The sequence below is a fragment of the Plasmodium yoelii genome (genome assembly GCF_900002385.2).
Source record: "Plasmodium yoelii strain 17X genome assembly, chromosome: 12".
Lineage (NCBI taxonomy): Eukaryota > Apicomplexa > Aconoidasida > Haemosporida > Plasmodiidae > Plasmodium > Plasmodium yoelii.
In genome coordinates, this window is record NC_036184.2 from 1040337 (window position 1) to 1067140 (window position 26804).

Here is a 26804-nt window from a genome sequence, read left to right on the forward strand (position 1 = left end):
AAATATTAAAATAATTTTCCAAGATATAGTACGTTTTTTTCCAAATTTTATCATAAATAAATTTTTATTTTGTATCTTTTTATTTTGTTATCTTTTTATTTTGTTATATTTTTATTTTGTTATATTTTTTATTTCTTATATATTCACCCATTTGCCCATTTATTGTTACATAATTTAATTAGTATATTTTTGTAAAAAAACAAAAAATGTTTTTCCAAAGTTAATCATTATTTTTAAAAACATATCATTAATATATTTTAAATATATTTTGATTATTTTCAGAATCAATAATATAAATATATATTATACACAATATTGAATTGTCATTGCATATCGTTATATTTCTATCACATATATTTAACTTATCATACGTTCGTATTTCTACATGTACATTCATTCACATATTATACATGTACATATAAATGTTTGTGAAATGTAATGAAATGGGTAAAGCATTCATGAGGTGTTATAGAAAAATATTTATAATATACGTGGGCCCAAATTAGTAAAATTCGTAAATAAGCACATACAATAATAATAAACAAAATAAACCCAAAATTCTGACTGTGCATACAGTTTTATTCAAGGAGATAAATAAACACCTTGTTATGTAGAGAACTCAATAGAGAACTCAAATTTGTTTCGTACTATTTTTTTGTGATATTTTTCGTACTATTTTTTCGCCATTTTTGTGCCATTTTTGCGCCATTTTTGTGCTATGTGTGTGTTTTATTTGTAAATAAAAAAAATAAAAAAAATAAAAATCGAAAACTGTTTAAATAGTACACAAAAAAAAAGCGGGAAAAAACGGAAAAAAACGGAAAAAAACGGAAAAAAACGGGAAGAAAAATATAGAGGGCCCAATAAAATATTTAATATAAAATAACATCCAAAATAACGGAATATTTTATTTTTTTTAGTTAACAAAATAAAAGATATCTTATTCTCTACATAACAGAATTATATAATATAGTGTGGAAAATGAAAAATATTAGCAATGTTAAAAATACATTATTTATTTTTGGGTCAGGAGAATGTGGGCAACTTCCTCCAAAATATTGTGATGAATATATACAAAGCAATCCTAAAGCAATTCATGATTTACCATCTAATATTGAAGAAGTAATATGTGGATCTATGCATACAATTATAAAAACAAAAGATGATAAAATATATTCATTTGGATGTAATGATATGGGTGTATTGGGAAGAAAAACATTTAGTAATAGTACAAAAGATCCTGAACATTCACCTACATTAATAAATTTTTCATTTCCTTCAAAAATAAAAAAAATAACATGTGGAGATAATCATACAGCTATTTTATTACATAATGGGAAAGTATTTATTGCAGGCGGGTTTAGAGATTCATTTGGGGTTTTAGGAATTCCTTCATTTTCAGATGATGATCAAGTTTTGCCAAAAACGGATAAATTTATCGAAGTCAAATTCGAGCTCCCTGAAAAGGGCGCCGAAAGTGGCGAAGAAAGCGAGGCGAGCGAAAGTGACGAAGAAAGTGATGCGGCTGGAAGCGAAAGCGAAAGCGAAAACAGGGCTGAAAATGACGCGGCTGGAAGCAAAAACAGGGGCTGCAAAATAATAAACATCGTTTCAGGTGAAGACCATTTGATATGTCTAGAAAAAACACGAAAGCACATATTTACGATGGGAAATAGTGATTCGTGCCAAGTTTGCAATCCATACTATTCCCAAGAAGAATCAGAAAAAAATCGAATCAAATATTTATTTCCTAATTGTTATCATTATAAAGATTTTGGGTTTTTAAATAAATTTAAAAATATATATTGTGGAGGTAATAATACATTTATTCAATTATCAAAATCTTTAGATGTATATGGTATTGGTAGAAATGCTTATGGGTCATGTGGTGTTAATTTAAAAGATAATATAATTAAAACTTTTAAAAAAATAAATGAATTATCTAATAAAAAAATAAAACAATTATGTGGTGGACAAAGTTTTACTGTATGTTTGTTAAAAAATAATGATTTATACATATGGGGAAATAGAGAAATATTAGGAATGGAATATCATGATGATTCTTTTAGTCCAATAAAATTAGATTTTTTTAAAAATAATAATTATATTGTTAAAAAATTATTTTGTGGAACAGATCATTGTTTGGTTTTAACAGAAAATGATAAATTATTTGGTTGGGGAACTGGAGGAAATGAATTTGATGAGAATAGTTCTATTGGTGTTATAGAACAAAATAAACCATCTGAAATTAATTTTATAAAATATTTTAATAAAGAAATTTTTAAAAATAATATGAACAATTCAGATTTATTAATAAATCAAATAAAAATTACATCGTTTTCTGGTGGTTCATCACATTGTGCTTTAATATCATCTCATACTTTTTCTGAAAAAGTATCATTGAAAAGAGGTCATGATGAATCATATAATGAAGATATTTATATGAAAAAACAAAAAATGGAAAAAATTATGAACAGTTCAGGTAAAAATGATATTATTATGAACGAAGATGATAATAAAATAAATATTGACCAAACCGAAGATATAAAAAAAAAAAGTTTTTTTGGATCATTTTATTTTAGCTCAACAAAATCAAATAATAAAGATTCTAAATTATCAAAAGACGAATTTGAAATTGATAAAAATGAAACTTCACAAAATGATACTAATCAATATGATACAACATTAGATGAAGATGTAACTAAAAAAAGAAAAAGTACAAAAAATAAATCTTATGTAAATATTGAAAATCCAACAAGAAGACAGCCAAGAAGATCTTGTAAAGAAAATATATCTTTAAAAGAAAATGCAAATAGACAATTTTATCAAATTGTTGATGAATCAATTTCGAAAAAAAAAAGAAAAACAGATTCTGATATAAAAAGTAATAAAAACCAACTAGATAAAAAAAAAGAATCGAAATCTTTCTCTGCAAAAAATAATAAGCGAAAATCGCTGACACATCCTTCTGCCAAATAAGGAACAAAAAAATACCCAACACCGAGAAATTGGACCTAATCATTTCTTTCAACATGCACACGTACATAAATACATGCATACGTACATGCATAAATACACACATAATACACACATAAATACACACATAGATATGTGTGTGCGAGTTAAATGAAATCCAAAGAAGTTATTAATATAGATTATTCACTTGCCCAATTCGGGTGTATCATTTTCCTTCGTACCAAACGTTCTTCAATGTTTTGTTATTTTGCATCATTGTCATTTTTTTGAAATAAATTGACAAAGACTTGGCACTCAATCGTTTCACATGCATACATATATTCACATACATACATACATACATGTATTCGCATACTATTTTATTCCGTATCCTATATAATGACGTAACAATATATCATTCACATTTATTTGTTTTATATTACTCATTCCTTTCCTTTTTGTATATTAAAAAAAACAAATTTACCTGCACATGTGCATACAAAAATACATGCACACATATGTAAACTATTTAAAAAGCATTTAATTTGAACAAAATCGTTATTTAAAAAAAAAAACTGAAAGATATACAATATTGGCATATTACGTGTTGAGGATTTTTGCTATAACGATCATATCATCATATGTATACATGTGCATGTACCTTTTTTTTTCACTTTTCTTTAATTATACTAATTTTGCAAATTTCATGAAATTTTTTTTTTTTTTTTTTTGGCCATCTCACCATAATAATTCAAAAAAATCTTTGTCAAACTATATTTTTGAATATAGTTGTTTCAAGATATAACAACTTTATTTTATCTGTATTCAATTTGAATAAAGAATAAAAAGAATGTAGATAAAGACAAATAAAAAATGTTTCCATAGTTCTCATTTCATTTTTATTCCCTATTTGTTGCTAGTTATATTGCTTTGTTTTCATTTATTAATATTTTTTCCCCTTTTTTTATGAACAGTCAGAATATTATTACCATTTTAGTTATAATTCTTCAACTTTTTTTTATGGAAAAAAATAAAATGATGTACAACTATAGGCATGGTATACATTCATATATAACAAATACTGATAAATAAGAGAAAGGCAAAGGAAAAATAAATTAAATAAATAATCCATAATTTTTTTGTAGATATCTAAACAGTGTGTATCTCTTTATATGTACATACGTGTTAGCTATTTTTTTTATGAACATGAAATAAATATTTCTATTTTTTCTGACTTTTTTTTTTTTTTTTTTTTTTTTTTATAAAATACTATATTTTTATTTTTAAAAATATATATGAATACACTTTTATTTATTCACTCATTTTAGTTGAACAAAATGATTATTAGAAAAAGATAAGAAGAGAGAAATTTGGAATATGACTATCAAAACAAATTGACACATATATTATACATAATTTATGTATTTTCATTATATGGATATTTACCATTTCCTTATTTAGGAGAAATGCTCTAAACACATTTATTGTTTCCTTTTTTAAGTAATACCTGTTTATAGAAATGTTTAAATTACCATTTTATAGTTTTAACAAAAATTCATTGTTGGTTCAATGCTGTAAAGGAGCATTTGCTTATTATATTCCTCAAAACTTAATAGTCATTAGCATATTTTTTTATTACCAATATAATGTAAATCACAAAAATATTGAAAATTAAATATTAAATATTAAAAATTAAGAAAAAAATAAATTATTACACATAATTGTAGATATATCTTTATAATAAAAATTGGCTTTTATTTATTTTTCCTCTTTTTCTTATTTTTCTTATTTTATAGAAAAGCCAACTGGCAAGTGGTAAGAGGGTGCGAATACAAAACTGTGATGAGTCAATAAATAATTTTTTAAAAGGAAAAAAGTTAACTAAGGATAACATCGAAATACAAAAAAAACGAAACATATATACCGTATCCCTGATATAAAAAATGGACAAAATGATGAAAATAAATTGAGTATATACAATTACTACTAGTTCATAGTTTAATTATAATCTTTGATGATCTATATATATCATGTTGAAAATAGACCAATTTATTTGACACATTTATTTTATAAAATAGGAAAAAACACAAAACATGGATATTAATATTGTGTGCACATTTTGCTAAATGCTCCTTTTATTTTTATATTTTTTTTATATTTTTTTAATATTTTTATTTAGCTAAATGATGGAATCATTTTGTGTTTGACTTGCATAAGAAAAACGTAAACTAGCCCTTTCATATAGAGGGGAAAAAATTAAAACAAAAAAAAAATTGCATAAAATTGTGTAAAAAAAATACAAAATGGCATGGCATAAATGGCATAGCACAAATGTGGAGGCGTGTGCAAACAAGATAAAAATAGACAATTTCGAGAGCTTATATTTTTAAAAATCCGGAACAAAATGATCAATTTCATAATCGATATTTTTTAAAACAGATAAACTATCATGAGGGGGATAAGAATTATAAAGTTTGTTTAAATAATCATCTGCCTCATCTAATTCACATAAATATAATGAACATGTAATAAGATTATATATAACATCAGGATAATATATATCAGAATTTTTTAAAGCATTTATTAAAAATTCTTTTGCATCATTATATTCATGATTTAACATATTTGAGACTCCTTTACCATTCCATATAATATTTGAACTATCATTAAGCATAGGTGTATATAAAGATTCTAAATCATCAAAAATTAAAAAGCTTTCTTTATTATTATTATTATATAAATAAAAAATAGCTAAAACTATTTTTACTATTGGAATATCTTCATTCATTTTAAAAAAATAATTATCCATTATATTATATACTAAATCATTTCTCCATATATTTAATAACATAAAAACTTTTGCAGCATTTGCTTCTATAGAACCATCTTCAAATAAATCAAAACATTCTTCTATTTTATCATTATCAAACAATATTCGGCTTTTTAATATATTACCATTTTGAGAATAAATTTTTAATTGGTTTATTTCTTCTAACACATTTTCTTTATCACATAAATAATAATATTTATAATATAAATATAATAAATATAAATTGGAATTTTTCGGATTATTTAAACTTAATATTATATCATTTTTAATATTCTTTATCATATATATTTGATATATATATTCTTCTACTTCTTTTTTTTCTTGGCTTTGAATTTTATCATAATTTTCTAAACAAAAATTGTTAAATCCTCCGTAGAAATAATCTCGAATCTGTATTTTGAAAAAAAAAAGAAAAAATATGCATACAAGCATACATGCATACATACATACATACACGCATACTATACGTGTGTGTGGAATTATAACCCCATGATATTATGTTCCCTTTAAAAATAAAAGGAAAACATAACACACTTTTGTGTTCATGTCTAGGATTGTTCTTAATTCAAGAAATGTAGAGAAAATTAAAAAAACAAATCTTAGTATGTTCAATATAATAGTTATTAATCTAATATTATAACGAAAAAACACAACCCCTCTCTATTCCCATATATTACCATATTTACATTTATTCATACAAAAAACAAAGTTACAAGAAAATTGAAAAATCTTATGAGAGTGTTCAAATTAATATGCATATATTCCATATCTCTATTCTCTTGTTATTTCATTTTTTTATATTTTTATAGTGGCCATTGGGGTGTGAATTTAGAAATGTAGAAATGTGGATATACACAGTCGAGTTAAAACTTCATACATACATACAAACATATATACATACATAATTATACATACATAATTATGCATACATAATTATGCATACATACAAAACATGTGAAAGGGGAGAAATATTGCAGATTATTAAATGGCTTATGGGCACAAATAAAAGTTTATAAATTTTTTTTTTTTGAATTATTTCTTACTTGTAATGTAGTATCCATTGGAGTGGTCACAAAAAAATGAAATTAGAAAATATGATGAAACAAAAAAATGGATTATAAGAAAATATAAATAGCTATTATAGTTGGAAAATATAACATATTGTATTTTTGAAAATCAAAGTCATGCTATTTTAAATATACACAAAATAAAAAATAAAAATATATCAACTTTATTTAAGTAATTTTTTTTGTAAGAACTATTATTAAAGATTAGGAAAAAAATATTAAATAACCAAACGATTAAATAAATAAATGAATGAATAAATGAATGAATAAATGAATGAATAAATGAATTATACTTTAAAAAAATTGCCCAAAACATACCAATACAAAACAGGAATGAATTATCCCCTCCCTAATATGCATATATATTATTATTTTTTTTTTTAATTATTTTTTTTTTGGCACATTAATATTTTCTACATAGTTATAATTTTTCTTATCCTAAAGAAGATATGCAATTTTCAAATTTCTCATTTTTATACGTTATTCTATTTATCATCAAATTTTATCTAATCCATCATATATGCAACATATATGAGCTAGCTATATTATATATATATATACAATACATACAATACATTTCTGTATTATATGTTGGGTAGTAAATAAAAAGGGAAGAGTAAGGTGAAAAGAATATGAATTGTACTAGTTAATATTACATTTATTCGGTTTATTTCATTAAAAAAAAAAGCCAAAATATTATTATATGAAGCATTGAGAAATAACATAAATCTAAGATGGCATTAAATGTGATAAATTTATATGTGCAAGTGGGGAAATTTAAATATGACTATAAAAAAATAATAATAAAAAAAAAAAAAACTAAATAGCCAAGTTTCACAAAAACATGATATTATCAACTAAATATTCACACTTGCACACACAATATTATACATATGTATATCCCAAACAATATCAAATTTGGTAAAAAAAAAAAAAAAATTATTAACTGTTCAGGTTAAATCAATAAAATTCCTATGTAACATAATTTTTTTTTTCAACTAGCTAATTATATCATAATTTTTGTGTTATAATAACTCCTAAAAGATTTTCTTCTTGTAGTGTTTTATTATTTCTCTCAATTTTTTTAAGAGGGAAATCAAAAAAAAGTGAAAAATTAATTGGTGTGTGACCATAAACAAATTGAAATAAATCTTCTACAGTATGATTATAATTAAATTTTTGAATAATTTTTTTACCATTATATAATCTTATTTGTATTGTTGTTATAGGATTATTATCATCAATTTTTATTTCTTTAATATCAGTAGGATTGGATGCTATTATTTTATTTATTTCTTCTTCATTTAAATTTGAATTACTTGACCCTAACTTAACTCCTTGACCTTTATATAATGTTTTTTCTTCTTGTGATTTATTTTTTGTATATATTTGACTACTTTTATCTTTAATAGCAACATTCATAATACTTTTATCTTTTCCTTGTAATTCTTTTGGTAATATACCTGCTTCAATATTTTCCATAAATTTTTTATTTTCCTCAACTTCGAAATCACGAAATTCACCTTCATCAATTGTAAATCCATTTTTATATAATGTTATACGTCTACAATTTTCGGGTAGTTTTGATGTATAATAGCTTTGAGCCATATCATCAGAATCAGAATTTTCGACTTCCAATCCACTTTTTTGCCCTCCTGTATAATGTGCTACATGCTCTTTGTTCCTTTTTTCATCTTTTCTTAGGTCATTCAGTGATCTATTTTATTGTCACATTGGGAAAAAAAAAAAAAAAAAAAATTTGAAAATAATTAGAAAATAGCTAGATAGCCAAATAATAAAATTATATTGTTCATACAATTTTTTAAGTTATATATATATGAACTCATAAGCGAAAAAACATGTGTGTCTACATACTGTGAGAAAAATATCACATTCATTTAATTATTCACTCATGTATTATTCATTCATGTTTTATTTATTCATTTATGTTTGTGTTTAAGTCTTTCACTACAAACGTGGTGAAGTATTTCTTCACATTTTCAAAAATATGTGACAACTATATTGTGTAACTAGCAATATAATTACTTTATATATCTATACACACATCCCATTAATATATATACATATATATGCAATATTGTCAACATGAGAAAACAATATATGAACATATTATCCAAGCATAGCATACCTTATATTCGGCATTTTTCCAAATATACTTATTTTTTTTACTAAAACGTTTTTTTGAAAATTTTGCTTGCTAATTATAGCAAAAAAAAGGGGGAAATCGTTTTATCGATTTTTTAGGAGAAATTGTGACGCCCTACTCTTTGTAAAGAAAAAAATTATATTTTGTAAAATTGTATAATTTTCAAAAGCTTGTAAAAACTTATCATAAATTTAAAGTTTTGTTGTGTTTTAGTATATTTTACCTTCTATGATGACATATATAATATTATGTATAATATACATACATATAATAATCCCTTATTATCATGTAATTTTCAGATCACTTTTTTTTTTAATTAATATACATCCAAAAGAGTTATAAATATGTAACAAAAATTTTTAAATGTTGCGCATTTATTTGCAAAAAAGGGTACGCAAATTATGTATACGGTATTATATGTTTTTTATACAATTAAAACAGTTTTTTTTTTTTTTTTTTTTTTTGAATTTCTTTATATTTTTATCTATACATAATATATATGTTTTAATTAAATGAAAATAAAAAGTAAAAAAAAAATAATGAGGAAAGCTTTTGTTCAAATTACAACATAATACCTTCAGTGTATATTTATAAAGATATAATGTTAAATTAGTTTCATACTTAACAAAAATGTAGATATATGTATATGCACATTAAATAACTTATATCAATAAAACAATCACTGAAGATGGAAAATATTATTGTATTTTTTTTTAAATAATTTATTCAAATATGATCATTTTAAAATTCTCTTTTACCTTTTTATATATATTCATATAAATATTTCCAATGCATATATTACTGTTTTCTTTTACACCTTTGAACAATTGAGTATGTGCAAATATATTTCTAATATGTATATTATTAAGACCCACACCAAATGCTAAATGGTATACACTGTTCACATTTTTTCAAAACAAATATAAATATGCGAAATTGTTGTTTTGGAAATAGTTTAAAAAGTGTGGAGCTGGAGAGGACAAAGAACAACGCAAAAAAAAAAAAAAAAAAAAAAAAACTATAAAATGAATGACCCAATAAATAAATATAAGAGAGACAAATAAATTGCATGCTTTATAATAAAGCAAAAATTGGGCATTGAAATTGTTTTATTTTTTCCACATTTTATTTTTTCCACATTTTATTTTTTCAATATTTTATTTTTTCCACATTTTATTTTTTCCATATTTGATTATATTTCCGTTTTCTTTACATGACTTGTCTCCTGAATAGAATGCTCACATAAACTCATACTTTGCGAAATCTTTGTATAATTCTATCCTTCTTTATGATCATAATTTTGGACAGAAGATTAGTATTATATGATAAAATAATTATTTTGTAGACAATTCCGAATTTATTTTCCCTTTGATGAAAACCGAATGACCACTTGTAATTTATTTTTTTTTTTATATAATTTTGCTTTATTATTATTATAATTATAAAAAATGATTTATTAACAATATAATGACAAATAATTAATCAAAAAATGTCATTAAATATTTTTATTTGTATGATCTTATAAAAGTTATTTTAAATATATTTTTAACTCTTCAATCATGATGTAAAAATCAAATGGACACGTACATATTTTTTTTTCACACAATTTAACTAGCCAAAAAAAAATTTATAAAATAGCTAAAATATTTTAAAATTATTTTGCGTTTTTTTTTTTTTTTTTTAAGTGTGTAAATATTTTTTTGGAAAAAATAATTTTTTTTTCACATTTTGTAGAAACCCTTAATAACATCAAAAATTATAGTAACGTGGGAAATTTGTTTTAATTAATTTTCACACAGACAAATTATTTCATTTTATTTTTTTTTGAGTGGTGTACATAATTTTTAAATTTTTACACTATAGTTTTTTCCACACATGTGTATATATATAATATATATACATTATTTATATATTTTTTATTGGATGAAATAATAAAATAGCTCAACTATTAAGTCACTAAATTTTAATAGTCCAGAAAAAAAAAAAAAAAAAAAAAAAAAAAAAAAAACATTGCTAGCTATTTTTCATATTAATTAGCTATATAACTTTGATAATTCATATAAATTAAATTAAGGAAAAAAAATACATTATATGTATAAAAAAAAGGAAATATATATATATTACATAAATTTTCCCATTTTTATGTTGTCGAATTTGTTATATAGGATAATATATCTACGGTCTATTATTCGGCTACTTATATACATATATGTAAAGCGCGTTTTTTAATCACTCATATATATATATATATACTTATTTGTTTGTTATGCATATATGTTCATATTGCAAATTTTGTATTTATTTATAATGTATACGAAATAATAATAAAGCTATATTTCTGTTTTATGAGCAGATTTTTTTTATGGCACACTAAAATAAAAATTGTCTAATTTTTTTTAGGCATATTAATTAAAAAATATATTTTTTCCTTCATACATTTATACATATAAAAAAATTCGTATGTACATAATATATTTATTTTCATATTTTTATTTGTCTTACTGTCATCACATTTCATCATATTTTTCGCTATATATTCACCTTTTATGATGATCGACATCAATTTGTTTGCTTTAAAATTATATTAACTGCTTTTACAAATATTAAAAAAAAAAAAAATAAAAATAATAAAAAAATAATATAAAAATAATATAAAAATAATAAAAAAATAAATATAATGAAGCTTGTATAATTATTAGTTAAATTTTTTCTGTGAATAAAAAAAAATACTCGACAGTTCATAGGTATTAATGCACATTGTGCTTGCCATCAAGAAGAAGTTTGTATTTTTTTTTCACAATTTTAAGAAGCTAATATACTAATTTAAACAACTTCGTAAGGAATAGACATAATCAGAGAGTAACATATATATATACATATGTAGTCTTGTGTGTGAAAAAAAAAAAAAAATTGTAACAACGTTAATAAAAATTGAATAAAAATGAAGAGCATCAAAATATTACCCGTATTTTATTTGGTGGCATTTTTTTTGCACAACTATAATGAGATAACCTGTAATAAATTATACATAACTGGAGATAATTTTATGCCTTGTTCAGAATGTAAGGATATAAATAAGTGTGGTGGTTGTTTGTTTGATAACAATGAGGCTTTACCTAGTGCAATAGAATTAAAACTGACACAAAAAAACAGAGATAATAATAATCATGATAATTTAAAAATTCATCATGATTCATTAAAATTAGGAAATGTAAAATATTATGTAAAAAGAGGAGAAGGGGTTTCAGGAAGTTTTGGGAATGTTTCAGGAAATGACATAAATAGTATGGCTGAGATTCATAATGAAATAAAAAATCGAAAAGAAAAGAAAGAAGAAAATAAATCTTCTTTAAGTTTCATTGATCATAGTAATAATAATAATTCTGAAGAAGGAAAAGGAGATTATAATTTTTCAAAAATACAAAAACATGAACAGGATGGAGATAAAATAAATACACAAGAAGAATTTGAAAAAATACAAAGTCAAGCTGTTAACAAATCTGGAGTTTCATTTTCTGATCGTGTTTTAGATGAAAATGGAAATCAAGCTCAGCCTTCCAAAGGTGTAACTATTGAAGAAACAAGTGACAATGTATTTTTAGTTCCTTTACAACATTTAAGAGATAGTCAATTTGTGGGTAAGTTATTGGTAGGTACACCTCCTCAAGAAATTCATCCAATATTTGATACAGGGAGTACAAATTTATGGGTAGTTACAACTGAATGTAAAGAAGATTCATGTAAAAAAGTACATCAATATAATCCGAACAAATCTAAAACATTTAGAAGATCTTTTATAAAACAAAATTTACATATCGTTTTTGGATCTGGAGCAATAACTGGTACATTAGGTAAAGACAATTTTATATTAGGTAATCATATAATACGCAATCAAACTTTTGGGTTAGTTAAAAGTGAAACTAGTGATAATTTAAATAATTCTGATAATGTTTTTGAATATATAAATTTTGAAGGTATAGTAGGATTAGGTTTTCCTGGTATGCTAACTGCAGGAAATATTCCATTTTTTGATAATTTATTAAAACAATATAAAAATATGACACCTCAATTTTCTTTTTATATATCTCCAAATGATGAAACATCTACATTTATAGTTGGTGGAATAAGCAAATCATATTATGAAGGAGATATATATATGTTACCTGTTATTAAAGAATATTATTGGGAAGTTAAATTAGATGCTATATATATAGGAGATGAAAAAATATGTTGTGAAGAGGAAAGTTATGCAATATTTGATTCAGGAACTTCTTACAATACAATGCCTAGTACTCAAATAAATAATTTTTTTAAGATCGTTTCATCAAAACCATGTAATGAAGAAAATTATAATGATATATTAAAAGAATATCCATCTATAAAATATGTTTTTGGAAAACTAGTGATTGAACTATTACCTAATGAATATATGATTGTAAATGATGATTTATGTGTTCCAGCATATATGCAGATAGATGTTCCATCAGAAAATAACAATGCTTATCTTCTTGGAACCATAGCTTTTATGAGACATTATTTTACAATTTTTGTGAGAGGGCAAGAAGGGAATCCATCTATGGTTGGAGTGGCAAAAGCTAAACGAGTTTAATTTGGTTTTAGAAAATAAGAAATGGTAACGGAATGAGGATATTAGACAAAGCAAACAATGGATGATAATATTTGTTACAATAAGTTTTAAGTTGAAATATGATAATATTCGAATTTTGTTTATCTATATGTATATACTATATGAAAGAGTCTTTAATATATTTTACAAGGGATGAGGGAAGTATATCTTTTTGTTTGCCTATACATCGGAATATGCATTTATGCTCTCGAATTTTTTTTGCTTAAATTAAGTTCTTGTTTTCGTATGCATTTAAAGCTGAATTAAATTTAACGCTGAATTAGATTTAACGCTGAATTAGATTTAACGCTGAATTAGATTTTCCGATCAATCACAATTCGTACAAATATATAATACATGCATGTGTACATATATGTATGCATGGTAATATTTTTAATTATATTTCTCCATGTTTTGCTCCCATATATACTTTTAATTTTTAATTCATTCTAATCAAATATATGCTTATGAGTTTATTTCATTTTTTTTTATTAACTATTTTTATTATAATTAGAAATATAAAATATTACTTTTATTATAAGTTCAATTTTTATCGGTATGTCTTGGCATATGTAGATTTGTATTATACGGATGCATATCAAAATTATGATGATTCGAAAATTGGGTAGAAGTATACGAAGTGAATTATATTGGTTAGATATTTTATCTTCTTATTTTTGAAAATTGTAATATATATAGCTTTAATGTAGTTTAGGGTTGTGAGGAATTTATGAGTTAAAAATGGAATAAAAAATGCAAAACCAAATTAATCTAAACACGGTTAGGTTAGTTAAAACAACTGAAAATATGCATAATAAAAAAAAGTGAATTTAACAAATTAAAAAAAAAATAGTATATATGTATATTTAAAAAAAAAAGGTTGTTATAATGAGAAAAGGGGATATATAAAATTTAGAGGGAACTAAAAATTTTTTTTTTTTTAACCAAGACAAAAAAATATAGTAAATTTTATTTATTATGGACTTTATTTTATTTTAATTTTTTTTTTTGTCATTTTGTGAAAGCAATGTTAGGATACTAATATTAAAACTGTGAGAGGATATCATCGATGTTTATTGTTTTTGAAAATAAAGCAGATAAATAATAATTTAAATAGTCCAGAAATAATTCATCTTCTTTTTGTGATGAATTCAGCAAATTTATTTGAATATCAATTTGGTAAGGAACAAGGTGCGCTGCGTTGTCTTCTCTCTTTTCGTTGTCATCTCTCTTTTCGTTGTTTTCGCTCTTTTCGTTTTTTTCGCTCTTTTCGTTTTTTTCATTGTCTTCTCTCTTTTCGTTTTTTTCGTTTTTTTCGTTTTTTTCGCTCTTTTCGCTCTTTTCGCTTGCATGGTCGAGCTTAATGTGGCGGCTGTTTATTAATAAGATGATTCCATCTAGAGTTGGAAAAGGTAAGATAGTTGTGTATATAATAGTATGAATTGAAATTAACTAAAAAAAGTGAAATAATAAAAGTATATAAATAAATTACCTTGTTTGTCAGCCCTTTTGGTACATAAGATTATACGAAGATCCGAAGTATCATTATTATTTTTCAAATTTAAATGTGCATTTTTTATATTAAAAAAAAACATATTTATATATTCCGACAAAAAAACAAAATAATTAAAAACCACCTCTCGAACATCTTTCTCTCTTTCTAAATTTATTTCATGAATAAAATTTCGAAACTTCCCTTTTTTCTTGTCAATCTATAAATGGTAATAACATTAAAAAAGGAATACAACGAATTAAACATGTTTTACTACAATTTGGAAAACGTGAAAAATGGGGAAAGCGTGAAAAATTGGGAAAGCGTGAAAAATGGGGAAAGCGTGAAAAATGGGGAAAGCGTGAAAAATGTGTGTGCATGCGCGAGCTACCTTTTTAAACCCATCCAGAGATAAAAGAAACGGGGCCATAGGAAAGTATGGAAGAGCAATGGTTGGAATTTCGTAACTTTGGATATTGTGTGAATAACTAAATATCAACTTAATATAATTAAAGGGTGTTGAAAATTTGATAGAGATAGTTAAACAGCCAATAATATTATCTAAAATTTTGATTTCATTTTTTGTTATTTTTTTATTTGTACATATATTTTGATTATTAATCTTGTCTTCTAATTGGGTACTATCAATATTTTGAATTTGTTCAGTTAAATAATTTTGGGTAAATTTAAAAATATAATTTTCCTGACTATCTATCAATTTAAAATTTTTTGGTTTTTCAAAATTTGTTTTATATTCAATTATATTTGCAGATAACGATAAAATAAAATTATTTATGTTGATGTCATCTTTAAGAGAATCAATGTAAAGATGTAAAATATGATCTTGTGTTATATGATAATATAATTTAAAATGGTTATTAACATGAACAAGGAATAGTAATTTATTTTTTTTGAAAATGTTACTACATCTTTTATTTTTATCTAACAAAATATTTAATTCGTCATTAAAAGTTTGTGATTTTGGAATTGTATGATATTTATTAACAGATTGAAAATTAGATGTTTTATCAGAATTTTGATTATTATTAGTTTGTAAAAAAAATGAATCATTATATTTAAATGGAACTGAATAATTATAAGAAATTTCAGTATTTTCTATTTCTATTTTTGTGTCAAAATAATTATAAAATATAGATGTATTTTTAGTTTGTTTGCTATTTATAAGTGCTAAAATATGTTTTAAAATTAAAGATCTATCCAAATTTTGTATATCATTTTGATTATATATTAAATTGTCTATATACTTTTCTAATTTATATAAATAAAAAAAAGAAATATCATAAAATTGATTAAATTGTGAAAAAAAAATAAAAATTTTGGTTACATTCCATAATATACTACTAGTACTAAATTTTAAAAAAAATAAATATAATGAAAAAAAAAATATATTTAAAAAATTATCATTTTTAAATTCTTTTATTTCTTTATATGTTTCTTGTATATATATACTTATAAAATATATTAAATAATCAAAACATTTTATATTCATATTATTTATATCAATATATGTACTTGTATTTTCTTTTCTATAACTTATTTTATCTTCTATTTTTAATATGTTTATAATATATTCGAATACATCATATTTTTCTATACTTTCGTTATGATTATTAAAAAAATAATAAACTTCATTTTCCATTATTTCGTTCAAATTATAAATATTACTATCTCTTGATATATTTTTTTTACCAACCTTTTTTTTATCAACTTTTTTATCAACTTTTTTATCAACCTTTTCTTTTACACCCCTTTTCGGCTCGCTACGATTGCAAATTATATCATCACTATCACTATCACTATTATTATCATTATCACTATTTATGCTAGAAGCCTTTTCTAAGCCTTTTTCTAAACCTTTTTCTAAACCTTTTTCTATATCATTTTTTTGATTTGTTAAAAGGGTAGACAAATTGTGCGTTGTGTTATTTTCTAAACTATTGGTGGTCAGGCAATTATCATCTCCAATTTCTTTTCTTATTAGTATCGTGTTAATTAAAAAATTTCCATATGTGATAATAAAAAGAGAACTTAAAAAAATTGTAGATATAAAAGTATTAGAAAATTGAGAATTAATTTTGTGAATTTGATCTAATAATTTTATATGTGTTCCATGATTTTTAAGACATAAAATATAAAATAAAATAAAAATATATAAATTAATATTATTTAAATATTTTAAATTATTTTCTCCATAATTTAATATAACATTTATATATTCATCTAAATATCCTTGATCATTATTTTTATATATATATGCAAGTATATTATAAATAATATTTTCAAAATTATTTTTATTTATTAAAAAATATATAATATATAATAAATTATTTCTTAATGTTATATCTTTATGTTCAAAATTGTTAAATATATGTCTTGAAAAATCTTGCATTAAATTATATTTTAAAAAAATATTGTATAAATCAGGTATCGAAAATATAGATCTATATAATTTTGTGCATACATATACAATATTTTTATCATCACTATATAAATATTTTATTAAATGTGAAAAACAATAGCATAATAATGTATCGCTTCCATTTTGTGCATATACATTTTCTTTATTTATCTTTTCGTTTTTATTTAAGCTAGCTATTTGTTTATAACATTCTTCATTATTTTCCTGTCTGTTCATAATATTTTGGTTCATTTTTGCATTATTTTCTTGCTTGTTCAGGTTTTTTTCATTTTCTGAAATATATTTTTCCAAATTAATTTCCAAATCATAACTATTTTTATAATTAAACAAAATAAACTCAAAACATTCATAAACAACACTTTGTGCTTTATTTGTATAAAATATGTGAATAATTATAGAAAGGAATTTTTTATATATTCGATTTTCATATTTTGTTAATTTATTTATAAATTTTATAATTTTTATTAGTCTCCAATTATCTATTAAATGTAGACGATCATTTAAAATGTTATAAATAAATGGAATAAAAGAAAGATATTTTTTTAAATACATAGGATTATTTTGTTGGTTTTTATCATCATTATTATTATGTGTGTGTTCATTAATTGGATTATTATTTTTTACAAATTCTGAATTATATTTTTTTTCTTTTTTATCAGATTGATATATTGTTTCGGGTTTTGTATTTATGTTATCATTTATATTTTGGTGTGCATTTTTTTTTTCTTGTTTTTCTAATGTACAAAAAATTTCAGCAAGAATATTAATAATTAAGCAACATAAAGATGTGTTATTTTTCAGAACATAGCCAGGCTCTTCATGATTTAAAGTATCGTATGATGGGCATTCATTATTATATAATAAAATAAAATTTTTTTTTATAAAATCAAAAAAAATATGCAAAATATCTAGATTACAAATAACAAGCCTGTAAAAGCTTATTATGCTTTTTTTTCTTACATACATAAATGAACTATTTAATAACATAAATATATCATTATATAAATTATTACTCATTATATCGGTGCAAATATTACTTATACTATTTAAAATTAATGTAGTGTTAATAATTTTATAATATTTTTCTATATTATTACTAAATTGAAAATGAGACACATCATTTTCTTTTGACACAAAATTTGAACCTGCTTTTACAGTAGATGTAGAATTTCGAGGTCCTGTATTTGAATTGATTCCATTATTTCCATAATTGGTGTAAGTATTGGCTAGCATAGTAAGATTATCTTTAATTATAGATGTACTAATATTTGTTAATGAATTTAAAACTCTTGTTTTTGTTCCTATTGTTGTGTTAGATATATTTTCTTTATATAATTCTTTTTTATATAAATTAATTAATAAAAATATAACATCTTCATTATCATTTATATTGTTAAGAAATAAAAAAGCTCGTCTTTTTAATATATATTTATTACATGTTAATATTTCTATTACTGAAAAATTATGTTCTTTATCTATTTTTTTTCCAAACATTTGAAGATATAATAATTTTAATAGAATATATGATTTTTCTTTAATTACATTATTAAATGAAAATATTTTATCATTTTGTTTTTTTTTTTCTAAATCTTTTAAATTATTTATACATATATTATAGTTTCTTTCCACATTTTTTAAGCTGTCATCTTTTTTTATGTCTTTGATTAAATCAATGAATGAGTTGTTCATTTTTGATATTTTTAATTTAACTAGCTTTATAATATTTTTTTTTTTTTTTTTTTTTTTAATTTCAAACTTTAGCAATTAAAAATGTTGACAAAATAATACGTGATTTCCTCTTTTTGTTAAATTAAAAAACCCTCCAAACTTATGGAAGAATATACACATACGCTGGTGAGCATGCATAATATATATGTAAACTCTATATATTATTAATATGTATGCAACTATTATCATATATGCACATATACATATACATACATATACATACATATATATACATATATCTTTATAAGCTTATTCTATAAAAACAAAAAATGTCCCCAACTATTATATACTCCTTCATTAGTTATACCTTTATATCTTTATATCTTATATCTTTATATCTTATTTCATTATATATTATATCTTTATCTTATATCTTTGTGCTATTCCTGCTTGCATGGGTTAAGGAAAATGATAAGATAAGGATATCATGTTTTTTATCTTAAATATCTAATTAATTTTATGCATAAATAGGAATTTATATTTTCCCATTAATTTGGGTATTTTAATAATATTATATTTTTGCTTTTTTAAATTAATTTTTGATATTTTGTATTTATTACATTTTTCTGAGCAATATGTCGCATTATATCACATACACGTCATGCATATATACATGCTATACACTATTAATTGTATTATATTGTATTGTATTATATTATATTGTATTTTTTTTTTTTTTTTTTTTTTTTTTTTTTTTATAGCGAGTTATATAGCCTATATTTACACTCTTTATAACCCAAATTAAAAAAAATTGCTAAATTTGCTAAAATTGTAATTTTCAAAAAGTTTATATAAAAACAAAATCATCTTATTTTTACATCAACATTTATTCAACAAAAAAAAATAATTAGTAATCACCTTTGGGATGATACTAACTTTGACAAAATTCACATGCATGTGTTCATGTCGTGGGTATATGGAGATACCATCATATGGCCCCACTAAATGAAAAAAAATTAAAAAAATTAAAAAAATGAAAAAAAAGAAAAAAAATGAAAAAAAAGAAAAAAAATATACCACCTTAGAATGGTGGGTATGACTATGACTATGCCCCTTTTATTCGAACATAGTTAACCAGCCAAATAGGAAACAAATACATACGCATACGCATACATATGCATATACATACACATACACATGCATATATAGTACAATGTGAAGATTGGGAAGTTATTTCCAATTTGAAAAAAGAATAAAATAAATTTTTTCCATTAATTTTTTAGTGTGTGATATATAATCGGTAAATCCAGTGTGCCCACCAGTTTTCGAGCTAGAAACATAAAAATTGTTCGCTTTACTATCATAAAAATTGTTCGCTTGATCATCATAAAAATTGTTCGCTTTATTATCATAAAAATCGAGGTCACAAAAATTGTCTTTATCTGTGTTTTTATTCCTTTGTTCTTCTAAGCATTCATAATTGAAATAACTTAAGAAATTTATTTTGGTCTCATTTTTTATATTTTTATAATCTGTCATGTTAATATAATAATATTGTTTTATCTCAATATTTTTATAATTAATATATTTAAAAAAAAATTTAATTGAATTATAATTTGGGCATATAATATCACAATTATTTATATGTAAAACGATGTTATTTTTTATGTTATCGTCATTTTTTATATCCACACATTTTTTGAATTTTACTTTTATGTTCTCTCTGTTTGTATATATTTCACTATATTGGGCTGTTATATTATTATATGGGCATATATAATATAACATAATTAAGTTATTTTTAAACAAATTATTTTTCCAATAACATTTTGTATATCTTCTCTTATTCTTATCAATGTTATATGCTTTTTTTTTTTTTTTATTTATTTTATTATTTATTTTTTTATTTATTTTATTATTATAATAAAAATATGTACATCGGTTTAGTGTGTATAATTTTCCTCTTTTTATTATTTTCACTTTTTTGTCATTCTTTATTTTTTGACCAAAATAAGGATCAATTTTATTTGTGTGCAAAATTGTTAATCTGTCTAGATCTACATTTTTATTTTTTTTTAAAAGAAATTCGTTTATTTTAAATTTTCCAAATTCTAAAAGTTCAGATTTCACAAAATTATTATTCATGTCTGTTAAATTGTTAAATAAATCTAACATAGGGTTAACAAAAATTATATTTTTAACTATTTTTTTTATATTATTTAATATGTAACCTCCTAATAAACCACTATTTGAATAAAAATACATGTACATATTATTTGTATTACTTATATTTTTATATTTTAAAAAATTTATACAATTTGTTAAATCTTCTAGTGCTTTTATTTTTAAATATCCTTTTCCTTTAAATTTTTCAACTTTTTTATTAAACCCGCCTGACCCAGTCAGGTGAAAATAAGCTATTACAAAATTGTTTAACAAATAAAAATAATATTCATCTGTGTAATTGCAAATATTTAATTCTCCATAAAATGGATATGCATTTATTATAGTTTTACTTGGGTTTATAAATAATGGTAAATCGTTTTTGCCAAGATTTGAAAATAAGCATAATTTGCTAAAATGAGAAAATAAGCATAATTTGCTACCATTTCCATTTATCTTTTCAAAAAAAGTTGCATATTTTTCTTTCTTTTCATTTTCACAAAAAAAAATATTATCATTGTCTTTTATTTTATATATAAGTGTTATAGGAATTTGTTCCCCATCTGAATTGTTAATAAAAATATCTTTTATATCAAAATTTTTATTTTTTTGAAAAATTGTGTCCAACTCTATATCATACATAAAGCTATTATTTTTCGCTTTAAAATATGAATTATATTGTTCTCTATTTTTATGTATATTTTTTGGAAGAGCTATAATACATTGTCTTAAATTTATGACTAATCTAATATTATTAATAAATGTGTTGGATATATGTATATTTAAAAAATTGTTATAAAAATTATTGTTCATACCAGCTTGTATACTCCCTTTTTCAATGGGTAAATGTATCATCTTTATTTTATGAACAATTATTTCTTTTCTATTTTTATTCCCACCTTTTTGTATTGCCATATCTTTAGAACAGCTAGTAGCATAACACAACTTGGCATTTTTCCTAAACAAATAAATTATGAACACAAATGGTTTTAAAAAATTACGATATAAACATAAAACTAATCCATATTTTGTCATATCAAAATCTTGTATTATACAATCATCAAGAGTTACCAATTTTTTTATATATTTATCTACATTTATTTCTATTTTATCTAAAAAAACACTATATAATGGTATTCTACACTTTTTTGATTCTTCCTCATGAATATATAAACCATCTTTTGAAAGATTCCCAATTTTTTTCAATTTTTTTATCTTTTCAAACTTTTGTGTTTTATTTTTTTTCTTTTGTATAAGATAGTTTAGATTTTTGCATTCCATAAAAAAAATGTGTGTAGTATTATTTTTCCCTTTTAATATAAAAATAATATGATTAAAAAAATGCTCTAAAAAACATTTTCCTTGTAAAATTTGACTGTTAATTTTAACAAGATCAATAAAACAATTCATGTTTTTTTTCTTCTTACCATCAACATTGATTAGGAATAATTTATTATGTAAATGACTACCACTTAACAAAAATATAATTTTCTGATCTTTACTCTTATATAGATTTAAAAAATATTCTTGATTTTTTTCTTCATATATCAAAATTTTATCAAAAAATGAACAATTTAAAAATAATTTACTACATCGATATTGTTCATTTATTTCACTACTTAAAAAATATATTTTATTTTTTAGTTTAATATATTCTATATTTTGTATTCCATATTTTAAATAATTGCAATATTGTATCATTGGAAATCTAAATCTATATAACCCTTCTTCACTCTGTTCATACTTCTTATAGTTTCCATCATATATACAATTTTTATTTATATCATTTTCATATTGTCTACATGTGTCTATTGCATTATTACCAAAACAGTTTTCTCCTATAATCTTATTATTATTTTTGTTATTTATTGTTAATATCCTATATTTTCTTAAATTATTTTGATTACAATATATATTTATTTTTTTTTTAAGATTATTTTTTACTACACATTCATTACATATATCTTTTAATACATAATCTGAATCAATATTATATAAATTTTTATCATTAACATAAATTGTACCTTTATATGAGTAACATAAATTTAAAGGATAATTATTTTGTTCGACTATAAATGTAAATAAATAATTTTTATATATTTTCAAAAATTTTATATTAAAAATTGATGGGAATATACCAACTATTTCGGAGTTTAAATTTGAAATAACTTTTTCTTTTTTTAAATCATTAATTGATTTATTATTTTGATAAAAATAATTTAAATTAGTCTTAAATTTTCTTTTTATTTTTTTTCTACATATCATAATATATTTGTCTGTAATTATTTCAAAATATAAATAGTTATTTATAAATATTAATTCTTCTTCTACATTATTTTCAAAATATATATAATTATTTCTTAAAAATGTATGAACATCATTTTTAATTATATCGCTATTTTCTTCAATATTTATTTTATAGCTATTTGTAGCTTTTTTTATCAAACTCAAATCTTTCACTAATTTAGTACTTTTTCTGAATTCAAAGATATTCTTAATCTTTTCAACATTATGATACGAATCAGTAATTCGCCCAAATATATAATTACGAAATTTCATTTGAAGAAAATAAATACATACATAGTAAAATAGGTTTGCCCTATACAACTAAAAAAATATAGAACTTCATAAATAAGCTGACAAAAAAAAAAAAAAAAAAAAAAAAATAGCTAGCTGATGAAAAGGAAAAAATGAGAATAAAAATATTTTCATTTTTGCAACGGAAAAATATTTTTTCCCTTTACTAACACTTTTTACTATTCATATTGAATATATAAAATATGAGAATTATTTAAATGTGTAATTTTTATTTAATATTTTCTACAACTAGATTAATTATTTAATTTTATAGAGATCACCATTTACAATGTTATAAAAAAAAAATTATGCACGTATGCATGTAAAAAAGGTATGCTTTAAAAATGTAGCTTAATTATTCCGATACAGATATGTATTATATTATGTATATATTATATATATATATTTTTTTTTTTTTTTTTTTTTTTTTTTTTATCAATAAAAAAACAAATAATAATGAAATAAAAAATACCAACGTTATGAACGATAATAAAAATGGGAAAATTATCTAACGATGGCTCTGAAAAAAAAAAAAAAAAAAATCGATGCAATATCACAATGGTGAAGAATAGAAAAATAGGAAATTTCCATTTAATTTTTATAATATATATAGTAAAAAAAACAACTTCCTTTTCCAAACCGTGTGGAATTATTATTGAATAAAAAGGGAAGGAGATTTTACACACATTTTTTTTAAAGCATGTAGCTAAAATATGAAAATGTGAAAATATGCAAATATGAAAATATGCAAATATGAAAATATGCAAATATGAAAATATGCAAATATGAAATAGCAAATTATTCCACATTTTTGTAACTTAATTTAACGAGAATAATAATGAGCAGGTATAGTTAAGGAATGTGTGTGCTTTTCAAATTTTGAGATCATCCAACTTAAAAATTATTTTAAAAAAAAATTGAATACTTGATAAGAATTAAATATGTATATATGTGTGCATACATTATAAATTATTTTGTTATTTTATATTTTTTTATTTCGCTTAAAAGTTTTTTGGCTTCCGCATTGTTTTGAAAATGGTCTCTCACTGGTTGGAGCATTTTGTTAATGTATAATGCGACGTTATCTTTTAAATCTAGCGGGTGTATCTCTCCATTAATATAATCCTTTTCCATTTCTTCAATTGTTAGATATAGTTTATCTCCTAAAATTATAGAAGCAAATAGAAGCAAATAAAAAATATTAAAACAAATAAAAATGAATAAAAATGAATAGAGATGAACTGCACACGTAAAGCGTTGTTAAGAATGGTTGCACATTTTGTTAACATATTTACCTCCATTTTTTTCCTTTCTAGCTAAACTAAATTCTTTATAGTGTGGATAAATTATCGTTTTTGCATATGCAAAGATCGGATTGCTTTCAATTACATTTGGAGGGCAATAGGCTTTTTTAATTTTTCTATTAACATCTGCTTCATTATCATCCATAAAAATTGCCGAATTTTCATCAGATTTTGACATTTTTTCTTGCCCTTCTAATAAACCTGGTAACATTCCATGAGATAAAATAACTGGTTTTTTTTTAATTTTTTTTATATCACAATATTCTCTAGCTAACATATTAACTTTTCTTTGATCTGTTCCTAATTGACAAATATCCACATTTAAAAAGAAAATATCAGCACATTGCATACATGGATATAAAATTTGAGAACAATAATTATCTTCTCCTTCAGTTCTACCCATTATAGTTAAACATCTTTTAATTCTATTAATATTAAAGCTTCTTGATATATCAATAACGGTAGACCAATATTTATCAGGGTTTTTATTTATTTCATCACTTGCCCACATAAATTGAACATTTTCCATATTCATACCACAACTTTTCCATACTTCTATAAAATATTGTCCAACTTTTTTTATTTTATTTAGATCTCCAGACATCTTATTATTAAGTTGAGCAAACCAATCAGCAATCCAAAAGATGAATGTGCATCCATTGTTTGTTAATGTGTTTACGATATGACTTTTCAATAATCCTAAAAAAAATGGAAAATACATAATAATAAATAATTTATTTATATTTGACGCGTTCAATGGGGTATTATTTAGTTGGGTATTTTTTTTTTTTTTTTTTTTTTTTTTTTTTCTACTTACCTTGAGCTATGTGCATGCGTCCAGATGGTTCGAAGCCATCATAACAAATTAGTTTTCTTTTTTGCAAAAGTTTTAGTTTTAATTCGTCAGGTTGGATACATTCAGAAGTAATGGACATAATTTCATTATATCTTTTTTCTACATTTTCATCATGTATTTCTTGTGATATTTTAACTTGAGCTTCATTATCTTCCTTTTTAATATTAATAGTTTCCATTTGTTTATAAAAAAAATATTTACTTTTATGGCTAGTCAAGTTGAAAAATATTCTTGTGTTCAGAATTTTTAGCATCCAGCTTTTTCGCTCACTTTGTTCGGTTTTGCCTATTTTTAAAATGGGAGAACTAAAATAATATTATCCCCTAGGTATTATATATTTATTTTATCAAAAAAAAAAAAATAAATAAATAAGCAAAATAAAACAAAATAAAGCAAAATAAATTGGGATAAAACAAAATAAATTGGGATAAAAATATAATAACAATGCATATAAAAAATAATATATTTTACTAATTATGCAATATTGCCTTAAACGACAGTGTGGAATTTATATATAAATACAAAATAATGTATATGCATTATTATATTTTTAAAAAAAAAATATAAAACAATAGATGGCATTATTTATTAAGTAGGATATGCATACTACATATCAACGCAACTTGACAAAAAAAAATAAAAAATAAAATGCGCACAA

At 22.1% G+C, this 26804-nt stretch overlaps 8 protein-coding genes across 8 annotated transcripts; 3 read left to right on the forward strand and 5 right to left on the reverse strand.

The window, feature by feature from the left end:
- Positions 1-981: 981 nt before the first annotated feature.
- Positions 982-2979, forward strand: PY17X_1225300 (chromosome condensation regulator; the record flags this gene model as incomplete). The annotated part of the gene is made up of 1 exon (XM_724629.1): positions 982-2979. The coding sequence occupies one exon, from the start codon at positions 982-984 to the stop codon at positions 2977-2979; it is 1998 nt and encodes a 665-aa protein (XP_729722.1).
- A 1495-nt stretch (positions 2980-4474) lies between these two features.
- On the forward strand, positions 4475-4895 carry PY17X_1225400 (protein MPODD, putative; the record flags this gene model as incomplete). The annotated part of the gene is made up of 2 exons (XM_022956795.1): positions 4475-4603; positions 4752-4895. 2 exons carry the CDS (start codon positions 4475-4477, stop codon positions 4893-4895), a joined length of 273 nt encoding a protein of 90 aa, XP_022812643.1.
- A 446-nt stretch (positions 4896-5341) lies between these two features.
- Positions 5342-6846, reverse strand: PY17X_1225500 (coatomer subunit epsilon, putative; the record flags this gene model as incomplete). The annotated part of the gene is made up of 2 exons (XM_022956796.1): positions 5342-6175; positions 6829-6846. 2 exons carry the CDS (start codon positions 6844-6846, stop codon positions 5342-5344), a joined length of 852 nt encoding a protein of 283 aa, XP_022812644.1.
- A 1017-nt stretch (positions 6847-7863) lies between these two features.
- On the reverse strand, positions 7864-9015 carry PY17X_1225600 (ubiquitin regulatory protein, putative; the record flags this gene model as incomplete). Its single annotated transcript, XM_022956797.1, has 2 exons — positions 7864-8569; positions 9002-9015. The coding sequence occupies 2 exons, from the start codon at positions 9013-9015 to the stop codon at positions 7864-7866; spliced, it is 720 nt and encodes a 239-aa protein (XP_022812645.1).
- Positions 9016-11960: 2945 nt separating this feature from the next.
- On the forward strand, positions 11961-13628 carry PY17X_1225700 (aspartyl protease; the record flags this gene model as incomplete). Its single annotated transcript, XM_722297.1, has 1 exon — positions 11961-13628. The coding sequence occupies one exon, from the start codon at positions 11961-11963 to the stop codon at positions 13626-13628; it is 1668 nt and encodes a 555-aa protein (XP_727390.1).
- Positions 13629-14690: 1062 nt separating this feature from the next.
- Positions 14691-19267, reverse strand: PY17X_1225800 (AP-3 complex subunit delta, putative; the record flags this gene model as incomplete). Its single annotated transcript, XM_022956798.1, has 3 exons — positions 14691-15043; positions 15139-15358; positions 15530-19267. The coding sequence occupies 3 exons, from the start codon at positions 19265-19267 to the stop codon at positions 14691-14693; spliced, it is 4311 nt and encodes a 1436-aa protein (XP_022812646.1).
- Positions 19268-20476: 1209 nt separating this feature from the next.
- On the reverse strand, positions 20477-23968 carry PY17X_1225900 (conserved Plasmodium protein, unknown function; the record flags this gene model as incomplete). Its single annotated transcript, XM_022956800.1, has 1 exon — positions 20477-23968. One exon carries the CDS (start codon positions 23966-23968, stop codon positions 20477-20479), a length of 3492 nt encoding a protein of 1163 aa, XP_022812647.1.
- A 987-nt stretch (positions 23969-24955) lies between these two features.
- PY17X_1226000 (tyrosine--tRNA ligase, putative) lies at positions 24956-26324 on the reverse strand (the record flags this gene model as incomplete). The annotated part of the gene is made up of 3 exons (XM_719358.2): positions 24956-25149; positions 25282-25989; positions 26108-26324. 3 exons carry the CDS (start codon positions 26322-26324, stop codon positions 24956-24958), a joined length of 1119 nt encoding a protein of 372 aa, XP_724451.2.
- Positions 26325-26804: the final 480 nt, after the last annotated feature.